We start from the raw sequence: 26,758 nt of genomic DNA, 5'->3' as shown, positions 1-26,758 counted from the left end.
TACCATTTATTTTTTCATTTATTTTTTTTTTTCTTTTTTTTTACGAACATTGGTCCCGATTTCTTTGCTCTGACGTGTAGAGAAAAACAATTCACTGTGATATTTCCAAACGCATTTAAATATGGTTTCTTATCTTTTCCAGCCGACAAAGCTCAACGTTTACAAGAACGATGCCGAGAGTTGGGACTACACAACCCCGACATTAGGTGAGTTTTCCTTTTTCTCTCTTTCATCTCCCTCAGTTCTTCTTTTATTTCTTTCTATCGGTGTTATGTACGTGTAACTTCATAACATTACATTGCCCGCGTCGACATGCGTTTCAGCAATTGGAAGCATGAAAATATAGAATCGGACAAGCCCGTTATTTCGATAAAAACTGCAAATAAAATAGTGACATATCTAGACTTTTGCATAAATATGAATACTAAATTTATTCGTCGAAAGAGATGGGCTTGCTTGATTCTTGTATCGAGATCGTCAATTAGATTACATTCTGCAGAAAGAGGCCAACTATATTCAATTGACTTCTTCTTGCAAAATTCCATCCAATTGGCGACTCTTGTCGCGTACGTGTACATGGAGGATCGTTCCCCACGCTGAGCGTATCGCGATTTCTCCCCTTTTTCGGTTTTCTATTCGTATCGTTTCTACTTCATTGCACATGATGCGGAAAACCTAATTGGATTTAACGATAGTGCAAAAAAGTTTCGCTAAAACATAGTATTTCTCGTTCACATGTATGTGGAATGAAATATTCTTTTTTGAATAATATCAAGAAAATCATTACATTAAGAGAATTAAGAGACGAGTAATTTATATTAAAAGGAAATATAAAAGAACATGATCTCTATCGTTTACATAAATAATCTCACAAATAATTTATCATATAATTGTTTTTTTTTTCCAGTAGCAGTGTGTCTTTTTATAAATATTGAATCTTTTGGCATATTTGTGTCGAATTTTTCTTGCGTGAAGAAGAATTAAAGAGTCGCGTATTTGTATTAACGCAATTGACGTAAATCTAATGATTTTCAAAATGAAAATCCGATTCCGAAACCGCAATAATGGCGCGATGGGAACGATCCTCCAGCTTGAAATTCGCTCGGCCGTCATACGCATGAATTCGTCGCGAACATTCACATACCACAGAATCCGATAGATCTATTCACTCTGAAATACGAGAGAGCGTAACGAGGAATATGAAAATGCGTAATGATTCGGACCACCCAACGAGAAACATATGAATTTTTTGAACGACGAATGTTGCACACAAACAAAGTTTAGGTATCTATTATAATATATATATATATATATATATATATATATATATATATATATATACATATGGAATCAAAATATATCTTGTTACAAGAATATTAAATGAATTTTATTGAAATGAACACGCGATCTCTTGCGACTGACAACATATTTTTAAAATTATCAATTCGCAAGCAATTGCATCACTGTTTTGCATTTTGCGCGAAATGTAAAAAAGTAATTAGATTTTATTTCAATGCTGACACATCTTATAAATAGCGTAATATATTTTCGTTAATTTCCCATTTCCTGTACCTTATTTTCGCGAGATTATTCGCGAAACCGATCCTATTCCCGTCCTGATTATTCCAATTTTAAGAGAAAGTACAAAAAAGCTGGATACAAAGCTGGGAACCCATGCTGGCGAATTATTTTTGCAAATCGATTCTCTAATCAAAGATTAAATCGCATACCAAAGAATGCGAAATTGTAACATAACTTGTGCGCAAAAGACTGGCCGTTTTAGCGGCTGAACGTCGCTTCGTCGTAACGCATAAATTATTTCGAGTTATCCAGCGACATTAATTACCGCGTTTCTTTCTACGGTTAATGAAGATTACTAACGCCACGTGCGAACGCCGCGCTCGACCCGTAGAATTAACGCCATTTTCGAGATAATCGCCTTTCGCGCTGGGCTGCTGCGGTTTCGTTGCACGAATTGGAGCGTTAAATGGCAATTACGTTAAGATAATCTAGCGACGCGAGTTTATATTTTCGCAAGTACACGCTGAAGAAAGGAAAAATTTGCCGTTGAAATTGAAGAAGGGAAAGAAAATTGCAACACAGAACAGCCTTATATTAATTTTCTATATTAATTTTATTGCGATATATTAATTCTTGTTTATGAAAACACTAAGAAAATGCGAAATTTACCGTGACTAAATTTTTAGATTTTAACACTTTACTAATAAATTAAATGCAAATTTTAATTACATTAATTTACATATGAATTTTAATTTTTTAATTTATTAAAGAAATTAAGGACGCGTGTGTGCGCCAAGAATGTAATAAAAAAAAAATTTTTTTTTATCAATGAAGAATATTTCTACATATCTAACATATAATTTTTTTTTTTTTCATTTTGGGAAAAACTTTATTAACGTCAGAAAAGTTTGGATCACGCTGATACCGCTAACGCGTGCAACTTGCACATTTAGGGATTAATGCTAAGAGACGTCGAGCAATATTTAAACCGGCAATAATTGCTTGAAACACGAAGAGAGAAAGTTTGCAGCGAATTCAACAATTAACTAATACGCGTGAATGCGCACGTATTGATCTCCATAGTGCTGCAAGCAGCAATTAGCGGCAAGCAATTGCCAGAAATCGCGTGCCAGGTACAAGCCTTAAACAGAATTTCAGTGGATCGACGAGCGAATGAGGCACTCAAGGAATTCGACCCAATTATAGCGGCTTGATGTTCCGTCACTCGCAGACGCCGTCAACGGTCTGCCCTTTCGACTGTACGAAATCTCCAGGTTCTCGTAGACGCATTTCCGCACTAATTGCCGTCGTTTTTGGACATAACGACGGTATTCGCTTACTAAGAGATTGATCCTAAAAGGCCATCTTTCATTATATTAGCTATGACCCTTTCCTCTATCACAATAAATTCCATAAAATTAAAAAGCTTTTAAATTGTCTTTTTTTATCTAGAATTTACAAAACTGAGTTGGCACTAAAACAAATTGCAATGACATTTATAATAATTTTAAAAAAAAGTATTAAATGATGTGTTAAAGTATTTTTATTTTGCGTGTAAAAATTAATGTGGGATTAACATTAATAAATATATTTTTTTTTTTTATTTGATAGTTTAAGTAAAATTTCTCTCTAATTTTAAATTCCTGCATATATTTAATATTAAATCTTAATAATAAACAGAGATAGAGAGAGGGATTTTAAGAATAATGTAAAATTTTGATTATAATTTTAACATAATTAAATTACATGTCCATTTTCTATAAGAAAAAAAAAGTTCTTTTATCAAAAAATTATAAGATTTTCTTTTGTATAACGTTAACGTATTATTTAATTCTAAAGAATAAATTTATAAAAATTAGATTAATCTAGTGCATTTCCCATATATCTGTCTAATCGAACGGCGAGATAAAATAATACGGTAACCATGGCAATTCCTTGATAGAAAATGCTTTGTTATCACTGGAAGAAACTTGATTATGAAACTCCGCGGGAGTCGCGTCGACGAATCTGTCTGCTGAGCTAATTACGTCGGAGATAGGTCAGGTCGATTGATGTACGCCTAACCTTTTCATCCTTGCATCCTTGCATCTCACGGATGAAAGTTTCATTAAATCTGCTATATCGCCCAGTCACAACCACAACCTGTATTTCCGCGAAGAAAAGCGGTCGCACATTTTTATTCGTCCGAGATGAACGACTTCTTCTATCGATCCAAACGTCATCGGTTGAACCATTTATCGTGAATTTAAATAAAATTTTGAAGGATAATTAGTTTATATCTAATGATCAATATATTTAGCCATCTTTTATTATCTATTTTAATTTCATTTACAATAGATAATAAATAGCTCTCAAATATTTAAATTTAAATCTACTTCAACTTTGACATGAATCATCTACATATCAAAGCGTTTAAATAAAAGAGAGTTACGTCATATATTTTTATCGCCGTACAATCGTTCCCGATCAAATTATTAGTTGCCGATAAAAAGGAATAAAGCACCGATGGCCTTACCACAAGCATCTCGACCGAGAGCTTAAAATGAAGCAATTTAACTCATCTTTGTTATTTTAATCAACCTATGTACCTAAGAAAGAGCACGCGACATATTGTGCAACAACGACGCGCTTCCATCTTTGAGTCTCCGGGCGATTAAGACCCGCGATTAATCTGCTGCCTGTGTCGTCTACTCAATTATAAATGCAGAAATAGCGTTCGGCCGGACACCGCGATCAATCCCCCGATCGCGTTACACTCAATTTTCTGTCATCGCCAACGCGAGGACCGATTCGGCATTTCCATTTGGCAACGGCATTCAACGACAACGTCCACGACCATGTGCCGTCGTCATTATTGGCTCCCCATTCGTCTCTCCATTTGGTGCGGCATAAATGTCGACGCACAAAAGATCGTCGTCGACGTCGGCGAACAAAGCCAAGTTTGTTTCGAGAAAGTGAGAGAGGCTGTGAGATGTGATTTTATTATGTGACGCGCGAAACGCACGATTCGAGCACACATTTAAATAAACGGAGGCCTTATATCTCGATGGTAATGGATATAAGATTCCATTCATCTTTGTTTCTTGAAGATTGGAACTTTACGTCGTCGACGTCGGAGAAATACAAGAGCGAGAATTCTTAGAAAGCGCGAAAGTTTATCGAATAAATTTTCTTCAATAGAAGCACGTACTTTTACTTTTCAAAATTCTCCCTCTTGAATATGCTCGATATTTTTTTTTTTCTTTTTTTTTTTACTTGAATTTTAAAATCCCGACGGATCTGAGATCTGTGAGAGTCGTGTGTACTTTTCTCTCTTTTCAGAAAGTTACAAGCGTGCAAACGAAAATATAGTACATTACTTGCCGAGAGAAAAGCATCTGCACTTGACAAGGAACATTTTGCTTTGTCACCCTAATGCATTCATTCATAAGAAATTTATAAATACTCTTTTTAGTGCATCTCGTTTACTATATCTATGAAATGTTCATGTTTTTCTTCTTCTCAACTTTCTTCGAATCGAAGTTTCTACAAGTTGTTAAAACAAGAGAATATTTAATCATGTCATTGTCACTATTATTGTAATTATCAAGTTTTATGTGTCGCTACGTGATTAATCAAGAAATGTATGCAACAAAATTTGTCTTGGAATACGTCAATAAATATTATTTTGCATCGATAAACATACGAACACGTAGCATTGAATTAATTTCTACCTCTCAGTAATATATTATAAAAAAAAAATTTTTTTAATTATCTTAAAGTATTCTAATATATAATTTGCGAATACCTGAAATTATGTATCTCGCTTTTTGCATTGAACATAATTATGAAATATTCACCATGAATTGTAAAATATCATGTTATCATCATGATTTTTGCATGATTAATCTCAATGCAATCGACACACCGATATTATCAGAATTATTACACATTTTACATTTAGAGTAAATTTCTCTATATGATTGTTCCGGACTCGTTACATGTTATATGAAATTTATATTGTGAAGTTGTGCCAACTCTATAAATTTCCAGAGTAATTACTTTGCACAGGGTGACGTTAGCAGATATTTCTGGAGCAAATAACTTTCTCGCGCATTACAGCCTCCAAATTAACAAACTTTCACGCTAATTGTTTCTGATGCAACGGCATCGCGAAATATACCTACACCGTATCATCGAAATTTTGGCAGTATGCTGTAAATATAAATATATATGTTTTCGAGATAAGCGTATATAATTGAGGTTTTCAAATTTCTGGAAAACTAAAATATTGCGAGTCATAATAAATGTTTAAATATTCTGTAATTATTTTTTTTAATTAAAATTATAAAGCATATATATATATATATATTATCATTGAATTGAAATATTAATATCTAATCAATTTTTTTCGATAAATTTGATTTTAAAGGATTATTTTCTCATCCCATTTGTTGATATTATAAAATAAAATAAATAAACATAATAAAGATTGTTAAGTCTTTTAAATTTGATCTTAATGGGTCATGTCAAAAATCGCGTACGTGGAATAAATTTTGCGGTGCGCGGTTTACTTTGTCACAGTTAAAGTAAATACCGAAATATTTCGTATGCGAGAGAAGAAAGCCGTTGCAGTCGCATCCATCGCATCCAAGTATAAATCTTTTCTTACATACCGGGAGAGATTTAAGTTTGCGCGACACCCCGCAAAAGGCCGCGGACTACGAGATGCCTCTCCGGTCGGGGAACGGAATCGGAATAAACTCGGCTTCGCGGAGCGTGATGAAATAAAGACGTGGAGGAGGGGGGGGCAAGGGAGAAGGGGGCAGGGGATTGGATTGATCCTTTGCATAAAACTTTAAACTGCAATTCAGCGATTCTTCACTAGCGGAGCGGAACGCGTGGGACAAATGGCGCGAGAAATCGGGAGAGGTTGGCGTGGCACACCATCGCAAGTTTAATGCCGTTCCAAGATCTTTTTGATACCTCTCGGGAATGGAGGTTTCTATAACATCGGGTGCGTTATAAAATAAAACGCCAATCTCGAGGGTTATCGATTGGGAAATAGTGTAGGATGTAGGCCGCTGCAGAAATGGATGGCAATATTTTCGGGAGATATTTCGAAAATAAGATTAAAGAGAGAAGAAAAGGATATATAAACAAGAGTATTATTGGAACATGATGTGTAATATCAATGGTTCAAATGAAATCTTCAAAACGAATTCACAATTTAATTTAAAAAGGGATTTAAGGGCAATATACATTGTATAATTAAATCTTGAATAAATTTTGTAATGACCCATAAATTTTTTGTACACGTAAAATTGTAATTGTCACTTAGAGACAAAATAATGAGATGGCTTGATCTTAAAAAGATATTGTCAAAACATTACAAGTGAAGGAAAAAATATCGTTTACGAGCGCTAAGAGAGCAAGAGGGTTAATCACCACTCAAGTCAGTGAAACGATAGTGCTGATTTATAGGCACGCGGATCGCAGCTGCGACGCGTCAAAGCGCAACAAGATATGCGACGTATGACTTATGACCGACTGTCCGCGTGCCTCCAAGCTCGCCCCAACATTCGAGTACGATGAAATACCCTTCTGTTGTGCGAAGTCTCGCGGCGAGCATGTCAGTGCGTCTCTCTATTGGGGGGAGATTTATTATACGGTTCACTAGTCCTCACGAGAGACGAGTGTACCCATTAACGAGCAAAGTGTCGTCGAGATTGCGGGGACCACTCTCTAAAGAAACACTGAGAGCTACCGACTCGCCCAGATGATCGTTTAAGCGCGACGTGATATTAAGCGATCGCATGTCTCGCGGCTACGCCGATCATTCCTCGAGTTGCGCAAATAATTTCGTATCGGGAGAAGTTACAGCATGCTTGTCTGAGAAATTCAATTTCATTTCATTTACGGTAGACTCAATATTATGATTATAAACGCCGAATGAACTGTAGTTGGTTTGAATCTTTTCAAGCATTGTTAAAGAAAACTAATTTAAATTTAATTTAAACTGCTGAGATAATACTGATTGATTTAATAAGTTTTCGAGTTGTGCAAATAACGATAATTTAGAAATATCATTGACATAATTATCTTTTAGATGTTTTAACATATGGTTATTGAAGAAAGATAATATATGTTTATAATATTTAGAGAACCCTCAATTGAATAATTTTCATAACACACATAACTATATAGTGTGCAACAAGTCTCATTGTAATCCCCAAATAATAACATGAATGTTTGTTACGTACTTAACCATCTCTTTATATAAGTAGAAATAATTATTGAAAACTTTATATATATATATATATACATAAAATAGATGAGCGGTGAAATATAGCAATATTTGAATCAACATAATTCGGTAAATTATGCTATATTTTTTATTCTGCTTATTTTATAACGTATATTTTAATTGAATGACCAGCTTTAATACGGCAGATTTAATATTTTATGCCATAACATAATTATATCATGAGTACTATCCAGTCTCGCGCTAACTTAAATAAATCATCGTCCCGATGGCTGACGAAAATCATTATATTCTATGATTATTACAAATCCTTAAGGAAAATAAACTCTTTGGCTAGTCACGACATAGGCGTTTTACCGAACGATGAGTAAGATGACAGGAGCTTATTTGTTCTGAAAACAAGAGTCACTGGTTCTATCGCATCGCAAATAATCATTTTCCAAACCCAACGGATATGTTCTCTGACCTAGAAAAACTACAGAGCTACTTCTAACAAGTCGCAGATCATCTTCTGTTAAATCTATGTTTTAATTGATTCATTTTTGTTAGACATTTTATTATTATATGAAATACACATTCGTATTTATGAAGTTTATAAAAAAAATTAACAATCAGAAATGTACATTTGTCTTTATTCTATTAATTTAGTGCATATTGAGAGAAAATATATTTTAGATATATTTGAATTTATAACAAGAAAGGAAAGAAAAAGAAAAACGCAATTTTCCAACAATCATGATCATTTTCATATGCATAAATTTTCTTATGTATTTAATAATTCAGATTCAAGCAAATTAATTTTGTAACATGATTTTTATCACGAAATAATGCGGGAAAATTAAATCTCTGCATATAGCAGAGTATAAGCAGGGTTGCCGACCCCGGATCTTATTCTGTATGCTTCGATTTAATGCTTAGCACGCAGTACTGACGGCTCCATTTGTCCGAAATGGAGCGGGTCTCGCGTACACACAATGGGATCGGTATTTCTGTACATGTGGTCGGCGTTCCAATAAGAGATGCCACTTGGAATTAGAATTCCCGAGGCGATGAGAGACATCGCGGCAGATTTGCGCCAGCATGTCCAAGTCATAGTCCGACCCCCTGTCCTCGCCGGCTCGCGTGAAACACACAAGCCCTTGCTGTTATCTCGCGAAATTACACGCACTAGAACGCAATCGTTTAAGATAAAGTGAAGACGTGAACAATAGAGAGACTGCAACCGGCAATTATCCAACGAGTTGAGATGTTTCTTTATTTTCTAACTTTGTCAAGACAGCACGCATCTCGTGTTGTGTTATATATATATAAGGTAGCCCACAAATGACTACTCCCTCTTATCTTTGAAATTAAAAGAGATAGACCGTAACAAATATATATTAAATTAAATGGTTTGAACTGAACTTTATTATGAGCATAATAGCTGCTTGCAAAAGCTATCTGTATAGAATCTATCTTTTTTAAAAGCGGATGGCCACTTTTGAGACACCCTGTATATCTAGAAAAATATTTACATATCAATATTACAATATTAGTATACATCAGATTGCTGTACTAATCTAAAGATAAATTTTAATTGAGTATAATTTTGTATTGCATAAAATATTTCTCGTGTTACTTTACGTCATGAGAGATAATTAAAAATACAAGAAATGAGACAAAGAAGTTATTATAGCACTATGTGTATAATAATATTTTTGGTACCTTTGTACAGACAATAAACTAACTGTCAATAATCTGTCAGCAAAGCAAGAGGCTTAGACTAAAGTTAACTAAATATATTCTGCTTCATTCGACGCGGAATGAGGAAGAGACGAGTGCGTTATGGTGAGACAAATCACACCGGGAAGTTCCTGATTCCGATCAAGATCAGCGTCCGAACGAGAGGGTGATTAACGAGCCCGACCGAAAGTTTAGACGCGGACGAACATCTCCAATTCGAACTTAAATTTGTAACTTGTCCGACGTCATAGTACATCTCCGTCAGACCATTCAATCAGTCAAATTCTTCGCTCGTTTTTCCCAAACGAAAGAAATAAAAGGAATAAGAACCTCTCGAGCCTCTAGTGACGAAGTGAAAGATAATCCTGGATGGCATGTGTCAGTCTCCTAATCCCACTCTAAGCTCGTCACGCGTTCGCAAAACGTCTTAGTACTTCCTTATTCGCGTTCTAGGTATTAATTTTTATGCTAGGTATTAATTTTTAAAGTTGATAATTTTCTTATCAATTTTAAGAATCTTTTTGTTATTGTTTCGAAATTTCTGGTGCATAAAATTATCATATAAATATGTCAAATGTGCTATGAGAGGATCAGACATTTATATTTTATGCAATAAATAATAATTGATATTGCATATGTAATACAATAAAATGTAAATTTTCTAATCCTTTAAATAATAATTATAATTTATATGATTATTATTTAAATGATTAAAATTTATATAATTTATATAATTACTATTAATATATTAATCACACATGGATTTGTTGTATTTATATGTACATAATTATATTTAGATTACTAAAAGGCTAGGAAATAATATGTATGTAAGCTTATGTCTGATTGAAAATATATATTGATAAATATATTAACTATTTTTAATTAACTATTATAATTATTTAAAAGATTTATATATAATTCATATTTTATTTCATGAAAATCTCATCATGACAGTTTTTCTCTTTTTCTCTCTTTTTATTTTTCTCTATAAAATAGCATCTCTGAGCAGAACATTTTTTATCATCTTCCTATCATTACAATCGAGATCGAATATAATGGCTATATTGCGTGCAAGTACAACCACCGATGAAAGTTCTTGCCATGAAAATCTGGCCGGACGCAAGAAACTCGAAACTGGGATGGTATTACGGCGCAAAGTGACCACATTCCACAGTAGTTTGTGTCACTTGGTCGGCACCATCGCCATTTTAACTTGGCAAGTACGGACCCGGTTTTCGGCCAATCTACCGAAGAGAGGAGCCCCGATCTCTTCTCGCATCCGCAATCGCGAAACCCACGCGTCTCAGCCCGCCGAACTTTCGGACAAATTAGCAATTTGCCAGCAACAGACTCCACCCTGGTCCCGAAGCGCCGATTGGCACTCGTGAGGTAATCACCTCGTGACCGAAAATTGTGAACCGCCTCTATTCATCGTGTCGTCGTGTATACCGGTTATATACAAAGTGTCCCTGAGCAACAACACTCCCCTTTGGCCAGTAGACACTATTATTATATATGTATGTGTAGCCTAATATAGATTCATGCGCGGTTGGCCGGCGCAACTTTCATTATATGAATATCAAGAATTTCCGTTTTGAGAAAAGATGTTACTCAATTTCTGTTATTATCGCGAAATCTTCTTTAAGCACAGATTTTTCGAATTTTTGTGAAATATTATTATGGCTGTCCAATTATATAAAAATTAATTGAGCTTTAATAAGAATTGCAGTTCCAGAATTCCACATTTTACAAACGCGATGTTTCTTCAATTTTTTTTATTATTGCATATCTTTCAATCGTAAAAAATTAGATTTTTATTGTATATTTAAAAGAAAATTATATTAGCTTTAAAAAATTTAATTATTTGTATTTGTAATATAAATTTAATTATATATTTTCCCTTTCTTTTAATAATATCAAGCATGGGATTTAATGTACTTCTTACCGACAAGTTATCTTTTCATGAGAGCAGTCGACGATGCAACAACAGAATTGCAACATTTCTCTCTAATCCTGCCTTTCATCATTTCAATGAGCTGTTATCAGCTTTACCACAATGGTGAGATACGTAATTACAATTTCGTTGCAAACAGCATTGCAATTGTGTCAAATACTTATGTCAAATTTGCAATGACTACAATAGTTTACTATTAATGCAGCTACAATTCTCTCGTGCATTGAATGGCTGTTATTATAAAATGCGATATTGTAAGCGCAAATGAATAAAGGAAATATACTGTTTTCATATACGAGAGAAGAGAGTTACTTGTCGGTAGCAATTTTTTTAATATCTCATAAAATTTCATCCGGAAAGATATATATTTCTCTCTCTTTACGAAATTTTTACTTCCGCTTATCAATCGCCATTTTTTTTTTTTTTTTTTTATAAAAGTATGATAAGTTCATATAAAAAAACATCAGTTTTTTTAGATTAATTTATGATTGCAGTGATCAGAAAAATTCCTGAATTAAAAGCTTTTTATCAACAAAGATATATTATTAGAATTATTTATTTCAAAATCGATAGTGTCGAAGATTTTTATAATATATTATATTATATTAGCACACTGACAGCTTTTTTATGACGCGCTTAATAAACCGTCGTGACAATTGTTTCTATTTATAAATTATGTGGGATGTTTTAAAAATAGCATTACTTTCTCATTTACAATTTTTTATATAAATGAGAGAATTTGAATTTTCATTAATATAAATATATAACTATTGATTTTTACTAAATTTATATATGAAAGAGAGAGACATACGCGCGAGAAGAAACAATAACTTTTGAAACGATGTATAGATGTAAATTATATCACGCAGATTTATTATTTTTTAATAATAATAAAATTTAAATAAAATCTTTTGATACAATTTAGATTGGCATTTTTAAGAAATAAATTTATTATTATTATTGATTGATTTTTAATTTTTTAATATCTTAGGATAGATAAAGTTTTTTTTTATTAATGATATCAAATATATTTCTATATAATTAAGCTCAGCGTTCAATTTTCGCATCAGAGCGAAATCAAAGGATTTTCTACTATAAAGAAAAAAGAATGAACCTGGGCCACTCTGTATTTTTTCGTAATTAGATCGTTTAACACCTGGCTCGCGTTTAACGCTTCCAGGCCATCATCTGCGTCAACCATAATGCTCAATTACTGTATAGTCGCCTTCATAAGGCTGATATCGGGGCTCGCCAGGCAAGCTCATCAAATCATGTGTAGGCAATTTTCGTGGCAATTGTGAGAAGATTGTAGCACGAAAGATAATATTCGATAAAAAGTAGTGTTCATAATTCGATATTACTACAATATATTGAAAAAATCCAGCAATAAGTAGATCGCACTCACAATCAGTCGTTATTTTTGTCTTTTATACTACAACGACAACTTTTCGATATTTTACTTTATAGCATTTGTGTGTTGTGAAGCTTTAAATAGATACTTTTAATAAAATTTATTTCTTTAATTTAATGGAGAAAAGACTAAAAGCTTTAAAAAAAATCGAGAACAAATTTCATAAGTTAGACTGGCAAAAAATATATATATTTTTTGTTTTGTGCACACACAAAAACTTTTTTTTTATTAAAAAGAGAAAATACATACATTTGTTTATGCGTTAAAATATTAAAGTGTCTACTTTCTTCATTTTATCACTATATTATTTTCTAAAGTATTTTCTCAGTAAGAGGCTCTTGTATAACAATTCTCTCTATTACGATTATTACATCATTCATTTATATCAAAAGACGATCAATAATTTTCACATGCCTAAGATACTTTCAAACTTTAATTATCAGTAGAACAAAGTTTGAGTTAATCTCTCGAGGGAAATCGCAAGAGCGTGGTATACCGGAAGTTCTTTCATCGGGGTGACGGCCAGACGCTTCCAATTACCGGTCTCAATAGCGTCAAAACGCTCGCACTCTTGCTCGCGCAGCACGACCAAAGTGTCTGATACCAGCACACTATACTTCACCGTTTTACCGTATCGCAATTTCCGTATCGTACATGTGCGCTGAGCGCAACGTGTTCCCTCTGTTCTCGCATAGTTCATTTCCAGGGGAGAACGTTGCCGACATCGCTTTCCGTCGACAATGGAATTTTGCCGCCTGATAAGAGAAGACGGAGAGGATCTGACGGTTAGAAACGCCGTCTCAGGGATAGACGGTGCTTCTCTTTTCATGTAGGCATTGAATTGACTGAGGCGAGTAAAAATAAGAAAATTATTATGCGTGACGAAATATTAACGATCGACGTTTAATTCTTATATATCAATTAATAAAAACATTTTAATTAATATGATTATTCAATATTGAAAGCATTTTGATTATTAGATTATTCGATATTGGAGAAGTACCTATTGCAAGTTTCTTTATCGATCTTTTTCTTTATTTTCTTTTGTAGTAAAATGTCATTCGTAAAAGACAAAATAAACATGATATTATTAGATATAATCATATGAGCATATTATCTGTTTGGAAAATGTCTTTGTGCGTCGCGCATCAACTAAATTGGAACTGTACAACATTATGAAATCAGATATACATATATGTATACACGAGATATAGAAAGAGAAAAGAGAGAAAGAGATAGAGACTTTTTTTTTCGTCTTATTCTAATAATAAAATGGAATCAGCATCATATTTACGTAAATATTCGCTATTTCTACGAGTGCTATCTGCCAGTCAGATATTTTCTTATGTCAAAGATCACACATGTTAGTCTGTCATATATCGTGCCCAGGGAGAAAATAAATTGGACGATCCAGCAATTTTCTAATTGAACATATCGCGGCGAAAAAAACGCAACGCATGAGGACAGTGGATCAAACTCGTTCTTAATCACAGTTGTGAAAAGCGTCCATAAATTCATAGTTTCGGTGGAAACCACCTGCAGGTCGGCCGTACATCACGCCCGCCATTCTCATGCATTACCCACAGGGGAGAGATAAATTGGCGGAAAATAAAACTTTACCCCCTTCAGGACGTGTGATTTTAATTAAACTCTATCCCGGCAAATAATTATTAAAATAAGCTTGCGATTAAACACAATGTGGCATAAAGCGGAAAATAATACGGAGTTATTTTCGATGTGATCAGGAAGTGAATTCATTAGGAGTAATAAACCGAAACGAAACAACAAAGTGAATAATTGAACAGGAATTTATGGAGAGAAATGTTTTATTATTAACCTTATGAGTATATTAAATATTTTATTGATGGTTATTCATGGTTATTGATAGTTTTTTTTATATGAATTTTTAATTATAATTTTTGCTAATTTTCTAATTTTTGTGTACATGTGTTATTAAAGTACGATATTTTTAATATTATATATTTTTAAAGACAAGACACTTTATTTTCTTTTAAAATAAAAGTTTATTTAGAGGGCGATTTAAATGATTTTTGAAAGCTCTTTAGTTTCATTAAACGAAAATTATACCTCTATTTCTATATATGAATGAATAATAAAAGGATTTAAAAGGGAACGGTTGGATTTGAAATGAAAAAAATCTGCACTAAAATCTATCCACTCGCTTTAATTTATTCCACTAGTAAATACTCTTCGTCATCAGGAGAAATTGCGTTTTTGAAATTTCCGAGTAATTTTGAGAAGAGCAACGATATCGTTTATAGCTACCTCGAGAAATACGAGTATGTCAAATTTAATATTCTGCTGCGATATTAAATCGCAGACGAAAACGTAATTTTGGATTGCACGCGGAGGCGAGTTTTACTTCTTGCAGTGTAGCAAAAAAACAATTTATTTTAGGCTCCATGAGCATTTTCATGAATTTACAAATTATTTTTTATTTGATTTTTTAAATGAATTATATTGTAACTGTCGTTATTATATCAGACATATCCAACAACCATCTCTTTTAGCAAATAAAATAATAATATGCTGCAGCTACTGCATTGAATTTCACAAAGGCTTTCATTAAAAGGAAAAAACAGAAAGAAACGAGGGTCCTTGGGTTTTTCAACAGCTGCAAAACTTTATACAATCTCTGTGATGCTGCACTGGCCATAATAAAATATCATTTTTTGTTTTCATTATTCATCCGTAAATAGATTCAAAGCGATATTTTCTGGGTAAATCATTAACAGAAAAAAACTTATTGCATGCTTGCGTATAGATATATGAAATAATAAAATTTTAGTCTTTTAATTTGATATTTCCTGCATTCATCATTTACTTTGTTACAATGGAAGCAAGTAAACCGTTTTCTTTGATTTTTTATTAATGGATCTATTTCAGCCCACAATCGTCAAAAAGATTGATAAAGATTTCGGGCTGAATTTATTCGCGGACTGAATTTATTATACGAACAATCTAATAGATGTGATTCTACGTTAAAATCACTGGACTAGAAAGAATTAATCATAGCTGCCCCATTCTCTCGCTTTATGAGAGAATGCAAATGAATATTTGATTACTTCAGCGATTAGTATCTTCACTTCTCTCAGTTCAGTATTATACTTTTTAATAAAACAAAAAATTACACTTGTCAAATAAAGTATCATCACGATGTTACTATAGATTGCATCAAAGTATTTAATTTTTCGCCACACAATGTGATCTTTATCTGATTAATTGTTTCTTTCAAACGATTTTAATCAATTTAATAATAAATTCTGTTATTTTTCAATTAATATTATTTTGGAATTTTCTCGCTATTTTGCATTGATGATATATAAAAGATACAAAAAATAAAAATGCAATTATGCGAACGTGTAAGTTATCTATATTTTCGCAACGTTATAAATATTTATGTTGTTACAATCTCTTTATGGAGAAGATATTAATATTAATAATATTAATAATAATAATAATAATAATAATTTTTTGTCCAAAACATGCACGCAGTTAATTTCCTGAATTAAAAATGCGATATTTGTGAAAGGTGGCATATTGCATATTGTAACATTTTATTTGTATAAAACGTTGCATTTTAATAATCACATATTTTATCATTATAACGAGAAGATATTTTTAACTTTAGATTGCATATGAATGACAGATTTGCGCGTGTCTGCATATTATATACATATATAGTAGCAATTTTTCAGAATTAATTAAAACTTTGTTTTATAAAAATTGTGAAGAACATTTATAAACAGATAAATTTAATTATTTTTCAAACAAGGTTTTTTATTGCGTTTATATAACAAATAACGTGTGTGATAAAATAATAAAAATTTCTCTCGAATATTTTATTATTATACATTTTAAATTCTTTAATATATATATATATATATATATATATATATATATATATATATATATTAAAGAATTTAAAATGTATAATAATAAAATAATAATAATGCTAATAAAATTAAAAGTATAATAATAATAATAATAATAATATGTATATATATATATATATATATATATATATATATATAAATTGTACATTTAAAGAGATTAATAAAATTTATAAAAATCTATAGAGTGCCTCTTTAAAAATGAAACATGATTTTTCTATTCTTTAGTCTTATAAAAATATATTTGATTCTTGCATGTCTATGACTATATACATTAAAAAATGCAAACAGATCGCAAAATCGTCGTGATATTAGCGGAATGGCAAAATAAACAAACGCAACGCTTACTTTGATGTTACGAATATATTTCGAAATATGGTCATCAAATCTCTCGAATATTTTCTGAATATTTTCTCTCCGATATGTTGGCACTTTGTGCCACATATTGATACAACCGATGGATGCATGCGGGCGTGTATTATCAATTTTATGATTGCCTGTGAAACACAAAAAGTTACGCGCACTTTTATATGCGAATTACGCGAGTTCAAAAATAATGCTTCGAAAATTCTGACTCATGATTTATAAATTTGATATTTCTTTTTTTTAATCGGTTCCACAAATTAGCTAAATAAATTCAAAAGTGTTACGAATGATTTTTGGTTTTAAAAAAAAAGCATTTATAATTTTAATAAAATAAATAATCTTTCCTATTTTTTTATATTTATACTAATATATTTATACTTTCATATTGCTCATTATAATTTATATAATCGGATTACTATCGTGTAGATCGCAATATCGTTCGTTTTTTTAATAGCAATAAAAATTGTCCGATATCATGGTAACGATACCATGATTTGGAATATTGCCAGTGTGTTTGTATGCGTTATTAATACCTGATATGCAGTTGATTAATTAGTTTGCAACATTACTTCAACCTTAGTTGCTCATAAATTATTGCCGTTGTGGTTTATTACATAAAAAAAAAGAGACTCCAACTATATAAACTGCTCTATAACTCTAAACTAATCCACAAATCTTTTATTAAAATATAATATATTAAGAATAATGTGTTTAAATATCTTTACCACTGCATTATATTTTTATATCTCTTGTTTTTCTTTTTTTTCATTTTAAATTGTTATACATAATGATACTCGCAGCCTACAATGTATTGTCTATATATAGCACCGTCGGCGCATTATTAACGATTTTCTGACGCGAAATATCTCCAAGGTTTATGTATATGCCGACGGTGCGTTGCAATAAATTACGCATTTCGCGTGTCTTTATGATACCATTGTCGTTGTTTCAATTATACGAGCGAGCTGGCCATCGAGATTCGACTCTTTACGATGCTTGTGCGGTTTCACTGTCTCGGCAAATGCACATATGAACATATAACAAATAATAAACGCACAAAGAGTCACTATAAAAAAAATATAGCAGACTTGAAAATTATATTTTTCATTGCGTTTCTGGATAACGCTTGTGGTAAACAAATCCGCATGCAGCAAGGGTTCCCAAATTATATATTGTTTGTAATATCTTTTGAAAATCTTCCCATTTTAGAAATTTATACAATTCATATCTACAATCCATTTCTTTCGACAAAAATTTATTGCACAATATTATCCGAATAACTAGATTACAATTCTCTGATTTGGTGACTCGTCTGGTGGCTCTTTAAAATATTATTTTTTTATTATTTCTTGAAAAGTGTTTGGAATCAAAACAATATAATGAAATAATATAGAAAAGAGGGAGGTTTCTTTTTTCAAATCAAATTTTTCATTAAATTTTGATGTTAAAAGAATTTAAAAAGTCATACATGAAAAATTAAATTTGCTTTTGCCTTGAAATATTTAAAGAGCTGAAAATACGAGCAATACACTTTCAATAAAATTAAACCAGATGCATAGAAACAATTTTTCTGTCAAAAATTGTTTTGTTTCAAACGCCATTAAAGAATCAGCAATCGATTCTGAAGCAAACAATTGCATGCGATACGCATCGAATTGTGTTCTAGGATGGATCAATAGCGAAATGGAAATTTTCGTTCGAAGCAAACGCGAATATTTGAATTAAACAGACATTGCTCGTCCATATAATGGTCGGGTAGAATGGACTATTGCATGGGTAAAAGAGCTATTTATGTTCGAGAGGAATTTAACATGTGTAGTATATAATGTTTGCAAGTTGCATTGTTTCTTATCAGTCAAATTATAAAAAAAAAATAAAAGCGATAAAATCATTGTCTAATTTGCAAATTTCTCTCTTTGGCATATATTATTTTATTTCTATTTTATAAATAACTTTTTTTATTTAATATAGAGAAATAATTACTTTTTTTCAATTTTGAATTTTGAACAGAAAGATATTTCCTTTTTGTCTCTTAATTTCGAATTAGAACAAATTTACTTACATATAGAATCTGTGATTATAAAATTAATATATCATATAAGTGCCAAGTAACTAATACATTATTAACTTTGCAATTGACTTATAATGAAGAACGTGAAATTTAGGGCACTTTATATTCTTGAATTGATTCCAATTCAGATTCGAATTGTACACTTCTCCTTCCTATTTTTCCTTTTTTCACCTCTTTTATAATACAATAATATTTACATTTATAATACAATAATATTATCGTCACAATGTACGAAATTTCGTGTGTGAAATGTTTCGACTGGGTGGTCCGAATAACGAGAATAATCCCGAAAATAACACACATGCACGTGATTAATTTGTTACATTACTACGATCGTCTCGCATTCGAATTAATGGCGATCGGTCGCGTACACTACACAAGAGAGAGAGAGAGAGAGAGAGAGAGAGAGCACAGCACACAGATCCTGCGTTCTCAACAGCTGCGTGTTTCCCGCAACATTCGCTATGTTTCTCTCAGCGAACGTTTACTTCAACATCGTCCGACTATAAATTCCGTATTGGTGAATTGGTTTTTTTTTTTTCATGGTCGGTACGTTTGTTCAATAGATGGTCGATAAAAACCAAGGGCACATTCGAGCCAATCACAATCGACTTTTGATGACAGTCGGTGGTTTTTATCGAACCTACATCGCACATTTTTCTCACGGCAAAGTGCTTTGCCGGACTGCCGATGTTCCCGCGATCTAACACGTCAGTTTTCGCTCTGATGCTCAATGTAGAATTAATCCGCGTGTAATTGAAGAGTTTGATCGAAAACTGGTCCAAGTGTCAAGCAGTGAAAGAATTAAGATGACATTGTCGAATCATAGTAAAGCTTAAAAAATTATAAAAAGAATTTAAGAAAAAATTGTGAAAAGTAAATGTAAAAAAAATACATACTATGGTAATGAAAGTAACGGTTAGATGGAATTGGAATAATTTACAATTTTGTATTAATGTTCCATCATTACATGGAGATTGAAAAAAAAAATATTTTAATAAATTTTTCTAATACAACACTTGATTCTCACTTGATTTTGATGGTCGACCAGATTTAATGCAAGTATTTAACATCGTAAAGGCTCAAAGGAAAAAGTCATAGTTCTGCTTTTAGCTTGTTCTAATACTCACAGCTAAAAGAGATCGCATTTATCAATTTCCAATTTTTATATACAAACTCGTTGTCGGGAATAAAACACATCCTGATTCTGGTAGCTTTATTGTTTCAAAGCAGGATTATAATTTTGCGAGCCGCCATCGCGCTAGATACTTCCATCAACTCTTCAATCCACGAAGGTAATTCGATTGCGGCGCGCCGCAAATGTATCGCGCATCAAATTCTCAAAAGCCATTACGCGGTGATTCACCTGGTGAACTCCCGCGTTCACCAGCGGTAAGATCCGTGCGATACGTTACACACAAGCAGTGCCTTTTGCCATTACGCAATATCGCCGCAACACCGAGCGCAGCACAAACCACAAAATCGATCTCGATCCCTTCGAGCGCTTAGAGAACTCCCGTAGTCACCGCAGACAAGCGCGAGACAACGAGATACAATGTATCTCAACCACATCGACATGTAAAGACACCGAGCGACAGAGACAACATACACCGAGATCGAGGCACACGTTCGTCGGAAAAAAAAAAAATACATCTACTACAATATAATGGCCGAGCACGAAATATAATATAATATCGACAACACACTTGGCCCGGCGAAAAAAATATGCTCGGCGTAATTAAATAACAATCATCTGTCCCGGAACGTGAATCTACATCGACACTACTACTATTACTACTATTACTACCATTGCTACTATTATTACTACTACTACCACCATTACTATCTCCATCACTACCATCATCATCACTATTATCGAAACAACAGTTATCAAACAGAGAAGATTCACGCTATGATCTGAGCATTTAATATCTCTATGCGCCAAAATATATAGTCTATAATTATTGAGACATCATACGACAGATCAATCGATAAGATTGAGCGATTATTCTCTCGGTTCCTTTATGAGTTTCATGATGCGTGAGTCCACCTATAATTCGCAATTCAGCGAGAATATAATTTTTATGCACGAAAAATTCAAGGGTTGTTAATATATTTTTTTTAATTTTACATTTTTATCTTATACAATTATATACTCGATTGATAATAATTATTAAATTATGGATAATTGTAATTCATGGAAAAATATATTTTGGAAAGATATAATATATGTGTGTTGAGTAGACACTGTTGAACAGAGTGACGTATTTAATTTTGAAGACAAGTAAAATTGGTGACGTCAATAATTATTGATCGATTATTGATGATATTAAATTATTTGATTGAAAAACATATCACATGTAATAAAATCACGATATGCCCACTTAACATATTTAAATTATTCATCATCCAATCTTTTTTCAAATCATTTATTTATTTTTTATTTGACTTTGAACCTTCTCATTCGAAGATTTATTTTGTTGTCATGGAATTTTGAAAGTTCAAATTGCATTTCGTATATAAAATTGAATTTACACATATACGCGACAAAAGATTTTATTAATTTCATCACGCGATTGATAATAAGGGAATAACGAAGTTCGCGGCAAAGTGGCTGATAAACAAGAAAACGTAATTTAAAGCCTTACGACATTAATGGCACATAAAATATCCGGGAGCTAGGTCACCCTCGGGACGCGTCAATAAATTTCTTAAACATTTTTAAATGAATTATTGCATCCAGCTTTATTTAAAGCGTTTAAAATGTCATTAATAAATTCCGATTGAAAAAAATGACTTATTTTTAAAAAAAACTTTGAATTTATTTTTAATTGATAATATTTTCTGACGTAGGTAAATACGTATAAATAGATTAGATAATAGAAATCGCTCGCATTTTATATCTTCCCGTAAAGAAAAGATCCATCAAATAATCATTAATTATTATAATTTTTTTGTTCCAAGTGTTAGAAAGTTAATTATGATGCAAATTAGCATCTAATGTTAATTATTGCTTCTGTCTAACGCTCGCTTTAATCGTGGCTACCTGCACACGTGTTGCCTCGCTTGCGCTTCTGCAATATTCAATGAAACGAACGCGTTCTCTTCGGCTTCGCGCAGTGTGCAGATCTTAGAGAAAGCAAAGAATTTCGCTTAGAGCTCGTAGCGGCAAGTAGTGCAATTAGAAAAGAATTTATAATGATGTTATCGTCTTTTAATGTTCGCGAAACACTTTTACGAGGGCGCTATCTTTTCGCTATCTTTCAGCAATATTTTATAATCCTCTTATTCTCTAGATTTGTAATATAAAATATGCCATAAGGCACAACGCTAATTTTCTATTATAAATTAGTAGAGAAAATTCTGATGGCACATTAGTTCTTCTTTCCAGCAATAAATTCTGAATTTTTCTCTTTCTCATTAATTCTCTTCAATATACAACGCACAATGTATTCTATCATGCACAAAGCTAATATTCTATTGTTAACAAAGCAATAGCGTATATACTTCCTCTAGCGATATTTTAGATTCTTTTCTTAATTCTTTAATTCTTTACTGCACTGTATGCTAAAAATATAAAATGCAAATGCCGAGTTTTCATTGTAATAAGTAACTGTAGAATACTAATAGATACTATTTCTACACTGATACATTTTACTCAATGCATTCAGTTCGAAGAACATATTTCTATAAAAATATTTCACAAGTCGGGCGTTTTCTTTGAACTACAAAAGTCAAAGCCAAGTCTATCTCCTTTTCTTACAGTTCAAACAAACACACTTCAAAGTAATAAAACGACAAGTTTGATTCACAGTAGTTTTTTCGTTTTCTTTATATATATATATATATATATATATATTTTACTCTTTATATTCTATTTTTTTTTACGAACTCTTTTTCCGAAAATATACTCCTTGACACCTATCATTCCTTTACTGCAGCTCGCGGAACTTAAAGTTGTGAGAACGGTTATTCTTCATCTAATATGTTGCTTAGAGACGGTTGACAGGTGGTTAAAAAAATTCTCACGAAAACGTTGTCTTCTCGCGATATCTTCGTGAAAGTTTGCACCTAGTTTTCTTCTCTCTTTAAAAGTTATCGGAAACTCGCGCGTGCCATTCCACTTTCGCAGCGGGCAGTTCTTGTTCAATGGTCTAGTTACTCTAGTTTAACGATTAAGATTAGCGATCGAGTTTAGCGAATAACATCGCGTGCGTGCCTAGGAGACAAGATAAATCGTATATCGGAAAAATTGCAACAAGATATTTTTATTAATACACATTTTTTTCATTATTGTCGGAACTAATTACTTTTTTTCAATTACACATTCTGTGATAAATCTGAATTTAATATTTTCTTTGCAAAATTTTGATAAAAGGTCATAATTTATTTCAACATGAAAGAAATATTAATATTAATAATAATTTTTGATAGCTGTGTTTCTAATTAAATTCTTATATTAATATTTAAAATTATTTATTCTTGATGCAATAGCTTTGTTAGGCTTTTCATGTAATTTTCAGTAAGGAAAAGTAGTTTACGGTTTTGCTAACAATTCGTAGTTAAAGAAATATTCAATGGGCAAAAAATAAAAGATATAAAAATATAAAATTAATCCGCGCTAATTAATTTTCTCTCTACTTCTCCTTCTTTTTTCTTGAATTGTCAGAATCACGACTGAAAATTTTGCAAAATTATTATTTTATAAATAAAAGAAATATTTACATTTACATGCTAAATCTCTCGTTAATTCCGAAGCATTTTTTTGCACTGCTGCTTAACGAAATAATCTCGTTTTTCTCATGCTAATTGAACGAAACAAATCAAACGGGCAATTTCGACGAACATCTGCGTATTATTGTTTGAAATCCGTTGTTATTCGTGGCACGATTTTTCATTCAGCATTATTCCTCTTAATGAACGCGCGATCGCTCCATTTCCGTTGTGTCATTCTCGAATCAATACAATCAAACAAGCAGCTAAAGCCGGACAAACGTTTAGACAATCCCGTCACATCGAGGATGCCCGTATGCGAAATCGATCATGTACACGGATTTGCAACAACTACCTTTTTCTCTCGAAAAATGTGTATCACGTGTATATATCATCACGTGTATATATCATATAGAGATATTATGTGCAAAATATCGCTAGTGGAAATTCCGTTCAATAGAAGTACGTCCGTTCGATCGAGTATTATGTTCATTTGATCAAATTAAAAAAAAAAAAAGTTTGTACATACATATTTTTTTCTTCCTAAAATCGCACGTTAAATATTTGTACAAAAAAAGGCAAAAATATTATTTTTATAGTAGAAACATGAAAATAACACTTAATAAAAAAAAATAATTTTTTTAAAGATAAGATTTTCTTAAAGATAATCAATGAAAGAGAGAAAGAGAGAGAATGTCACTCTATCAATATGTGTCTAATAAATCCTACATTATAAGATTTTATTATATTTAATAACGTACACAAAAATTAAAGTACAGTTTAATTCTATTTTGCTTTTACGCGTTTAATTTCGGTTTAATTAATTTTGCCAACGTTATTTGGCCGTTGGTATATATCTTTTTTTTTTTACGTAACACAAAGCGTTTATTCAATTTTTTCTCTCAAGAAGCTTCTTGCTTCACCTTTGAGCTCTGCTCCCGGTGTCGGCAGCGTCGTTTCGTGACGACGAAATAAAACCGGGATATAAAATAAACCAGAGTCAATAAGGAAAAGATATTTTCTTTGAGCGAGCGAAAGGAAGACTCACGCATTCCGTATACTCGATAAAGGAAACGATGAGGAAAATAGCCTGACAGAAAGAGAGGACGAGAGAGAGAGAGAGAGAGAGAGAGAGGGGGAGAGAGAGACAGAGAAAGAGCGCTAGAGAGGAATGTATGTGTCTAGGAGAATACAAAGGAGTATATAACAAAATAACTAAACATCAACAACATGAACAAGCACAACAACAACATCGACAATAATATAATAACAACATCAACAACAACCGATTTTCGAGATCGGATACACCGTTCGACGATAAATATTATATGCCTATACGTTGGCACCGTATATACATATACATAGAGATAAAGACAGCAATCCACATAATATATACGTCACACATCACGCCGTAGATCTGCCGGATCCTCCACCCACGAACCAACCAACCAACCAATCAATCAACCAACCATCGGAAAAAAAACCACGAAAAATCTTCCACCCCCGGACCACAACAACGTCGCGAAGATAAGCACACTGATAAATAAAATGGGCGCACGTATATGTATACGCACACGCATATACGTATGTACACGCATACATATACGCACACACGTGCGCGTGAGCTAGAATCGCTAGAAAAATAAATAAATAATGCCATATATATATATATATATATACGTCTCTCAGAATAATATGCTCACCACCACAACGTCTTGCAAGGGCTACCAGTGCACTCACAGACAAACATTCAAATCGACCACTGCCTACCGCTCGAAAAAAAGAAAAAAAATATTTATCTATACGTGTATGTGTATATGTTATATATAAAGTCGGATTATATATATACATATAGAAACGGCTTTCAGAGAGGCTCCATGTGTATATATGTATAAGCGATCGGATTGTGGAAGGTAGAGATACGAAAAGGGATTCCTGACATGCACGTATATATATCGATATATGCGGCTGGCTGTCGGAAACGTTGCTCTTGCTGTCAATAAATCTGAGCGAGATGCGACCGAGAATGCAAGTAGCATCGACTGTCCGGGCTGGCTAAACTCTGCTTAATTATTCGTTGCCTCAGTTTAGTTCATAGTTCTATTTAGACTATGGAAGAAACAGCGCGCATAAAATAAGCAGAGTTAGCTTTAACTCTGACATCGACGCAATTCACTTCAGGTTTCTAATGACTACTTCGAAAGAACAGCTGATCGAGTCGGTTATAAAGTAATTTTTGCGGAAGATAAAATATGGAAAAATATATCTAATTGACCACTTATTAAATTTATTGGCACTTTGTTAATTGACACGTTATCCTTTTGTAAGGAAAGATTAATATAATTCTCTTTTTTTTTTTACACAAATTTTTTTCAGTTTATTTGAGATTGAAAAAAAGAAAACTAAAGATGCCATGTCAATATCTCGTCAAAATTGAGTTATTTACATTCATCAATTATTATTTCGTGTTACGACATGTAAAGTATTAATTTAAAACTTTTAATAATAAAAGCGTATATGTGGCGTATGTGTAGAGAATTTTAAAATCAAATTTTATGATTTAAATTTTTATTAAAGTTGTCTCGTCATTGAACGAAATCTATATTTTTGACATAATGTCTATACTTCTCTAATTAATCTTTAAGTAGATAACGTTGATTATTAACATTATGCCAATTTAATCGACAGTTTAATGTAGACAATCAAGTTCAATATGTCGAATGTTCAAGTGACATTTACTATTTCTTTGATATTGAGATATATAATAGCAATAATACTATGAAAAATATCACAAATCATTCCGATGAAATAGTTCAAAAGTTCAAGAAAATATCGAACAAGA

The 26,758-nt window shown here is 32.2% G+C and overlaps 1 protein-coding gene across 3 annotated transcripts in view; it reads left to right on the top strand.

Annotated features, from left to right (window-relative positions):
• LOC126856275 (heterogeneous nuclear ribonucleoprotein L) overlaps positions 1-26,758 on the top strand; it is a 145,214-nt gene that overhangs the window by 96,864 nt on the left and 21,592 nt on the right. For all 3 annotated transcript variants that reach the window (XR_007688344.1, XM_050604668.1, XM_050604667.1), the window contains exon 6: positions 143-206. Coding sequence is in view for 2 of the 3 variants with exons in the window: in XM_050604668.1 (XP_050460625.1) it covers positions 143-206 (64 nt within the window). In the remaining variant the exon portion in view is untranslated. The remainder of the gene's footprint in view (positions 1-142; positions 207-26,758) is intronic.

Source organism: Cataglyphis hispanica, chromosome 18 (assembly GCF_021464435.1).
Source record: "Cataglyphis hispanica isolate Lineage 1 chromosome 18, ULB_Chis1_1.0, whole genome shotgun sequence".
NCBI lineage: Eukaryota > Metazoa > Arthropoda > Insecta > Hymenoptera > Formicidae > Cataglyphis > Cataglyphis hispanica.
The sequence above is the reverse complement of the archived record's forward strand: the minus strand, read 5'-3'. Positions and strand labels throughout refer to the sequence as shown.